The sequence below is a fragment of the Chanodichthys erythropterus genome, chromosome 12 (genome assembly GCF_024489055.1).
Source record: "Chanodichthys erythropterus isolate Z2021 chromosome 12, ASM2448905v1, whole genome shotgun sequence".
NCBI lineage: Eukaryota > Metazoa > Chordata > Actinopteri > Cypriniformes > Xenocyprididae > Chanodichthys > Chanodichthys erythropterus.
In genome coordinates this window covers 11,594,354-11,596,221 of record NC_090232.1, presented here as the reverse complement: position 1 = coordinate 11,596,221, position 1,868 = coordinate 11,594,354, and the positions used below count along the sequence as shown (strand labels likewise).

Genomic DNA, 1,868 nt, shown 5'->3' with positions numbered 1-1,868 from the left:
GAGAAAAACAGAAATCTAAAGTGTGAACAGGCCCATAGTAGGCTAAGTTTACTGTACTTCTTGTTGCTAACAAACGCCTTGTTGAACGTGAAGAATGCCGTTTCAAACCAAACAGACCGTTTCGGTGGTTTAGTCTGACAGAAAGACAGAGCATTTATGCTACGTTCACACTGTAGTGAGAGCTTAGAAATAGTGATACATCTTTAGGCTATTAGGCTATTGTAAATTAAGACTTAAGCAAAGTCACTTTTGTGTGTTTTTCCCCCCAGAATTCTCAACTCAATTAATTCCAGAGACTATGTTTAGGATTCAATAAATTGAGGATCTGGAAAAGGCGTCCACTGAAAATGGGAATGCAGAGGCAGCTCCAGTGTTTCTTTCTTTTGGGAACAGTATTTGTCACCTTCTTCATAATTTGCTGGAATGAGGAGAGAGATGGGACTTTTCATCTACACACAGCTTCAGCTTCATCACAAGATCTCACACACCTCAAACTGTGTCAAGCACATCGTAGACGTGTTATAAGACAGCTTTGCTCGGTCAATAGCAGCCTGAATTTTACAGAGAAATTAATCACATTTGACCAGATTCCGAACAGAGCACTGGACCATCTCATTTTGGATGATCATCACGGTGTTATTTACGGTTTTGTACTGAAGGTAGCATGTACCAACTGGAAACGAGTCATGATTGTGCTCAGCCAGAACCTGAAGGCACCAAATGGAGCTCCATATCTGGATCCTCTTGATGTACCACCAGCGTTATCCCAAAATACTACTCTGCAGCTGACGTTTAACAAGTTTCTGAGGCTCTATGGTCAATTTTCACGACCTTTAATGCATCACAGACTAAAGAATTACACCAAGTTTCTTTTTGTACGGGATCCTTTTGTACGCCTTATTTCTGCTTTCCGGAAAAAGTTTGCTAGACCAAATAAGGATTTCTACAGAGAGTTTGGGTCCACAATGCTTCAGCGTTATGCTAATATTTCAACATCCCCTGACTCCGCTCAAGAGGCCTTCACTGCAAGTATCAGACTGTCCTTTACTCACTTTATTCAGTACCTGTTAGATCCACAGACTGAGAAGGAGAAGCCATTCAATGAACACTGGCAGCAGATGTACAGACTCTGCCATCAGTGCCAAATTGACTATGATTTTGTTGGGAAGCTGGAAACTCTTGATGAGGATACAGAACATTTGTTGACGATTCTTGGGCTGGAAAAATATATTCACTTTCCCCCAGGGTACAAGGATAGGACATCAGTAGACTGGGAGCGAGACTGGTTTACAAACTTATCCATAGCTGACAGGAGAAAACTCTACAATCTTTATGAAACAGACTTTAGATTATTTGAATATGAGAAACCTGAGACACTTCTGCACGAGTGATGAGTATCGCTAACTGTTTCCCTTTCGAAAGGGAACTCCACTCTGCGCTGACTGCGCTATGGGGAACGTCCTCTGTGACCTGTGCTCGAAATGCCAAAAATCACCACACTCCAATCCTATTGGCCGGCGACAGCCTATCACAAGGCCTCCCAGCGCGGCGTTTTTCGGAGTTGCTGGAGGTTATGGAACGCGCTTCGAGCAGACTACAGCTGCCCTGGGAGCGCGTGAGGAGGGAACCCGCTCGCAGCAGGTTAGACGATCTTTTTCTCTCTTCCCATGGCCCGGCAACTCCGGCGAGGGCCCTGCCATCCAAAGCGTTGAGGGTGACGTCACGCTTCAATGGCAGGGCTTACGCCGCTGCAGGTCAGGCTGGTGCAGCGTTGCACACGATGACGGTGCTTCTGGCGTACCAGGCTGATCTGCTTACGGATCTTGATCAGGGAGGCGAAGACGCGCTCCGCGGCGTTTAGATCTTGC

The 1,868-nt window shown here is 45.7% G+C and overlaps 1 protein-coding gene across 1 annotated transcript; it reads left to right on the top strand.

The window, feature by feature from the left end:
• Positions 1 to 347: 347 nt before the first annotated feature.
• LOC137032936 (carbohydrate sulfotransferase 12-like) lies at positions 348 to 1,391 on the top strand. Its single transcript, XM_067404964.1, has one exon. It carries the CDS (start codon positions 348 to 350, stop codon positions 1,389 to 1,391), a length of 1,044 nt encoding a protein of 347 aa, XP_067261065.1.
• Positions 1,392 to 1,868: the final 477 nt, after the last annotated feature.

Coding starts and splice junctions, on each gene's coding strand:
- LOC137032936 (XM_067404964.1), top strand. CDS start 348: ATGGGAATGCAGAGGCAGCTCCAGTGTTTCTTTCTTTTGGGAACAGTA.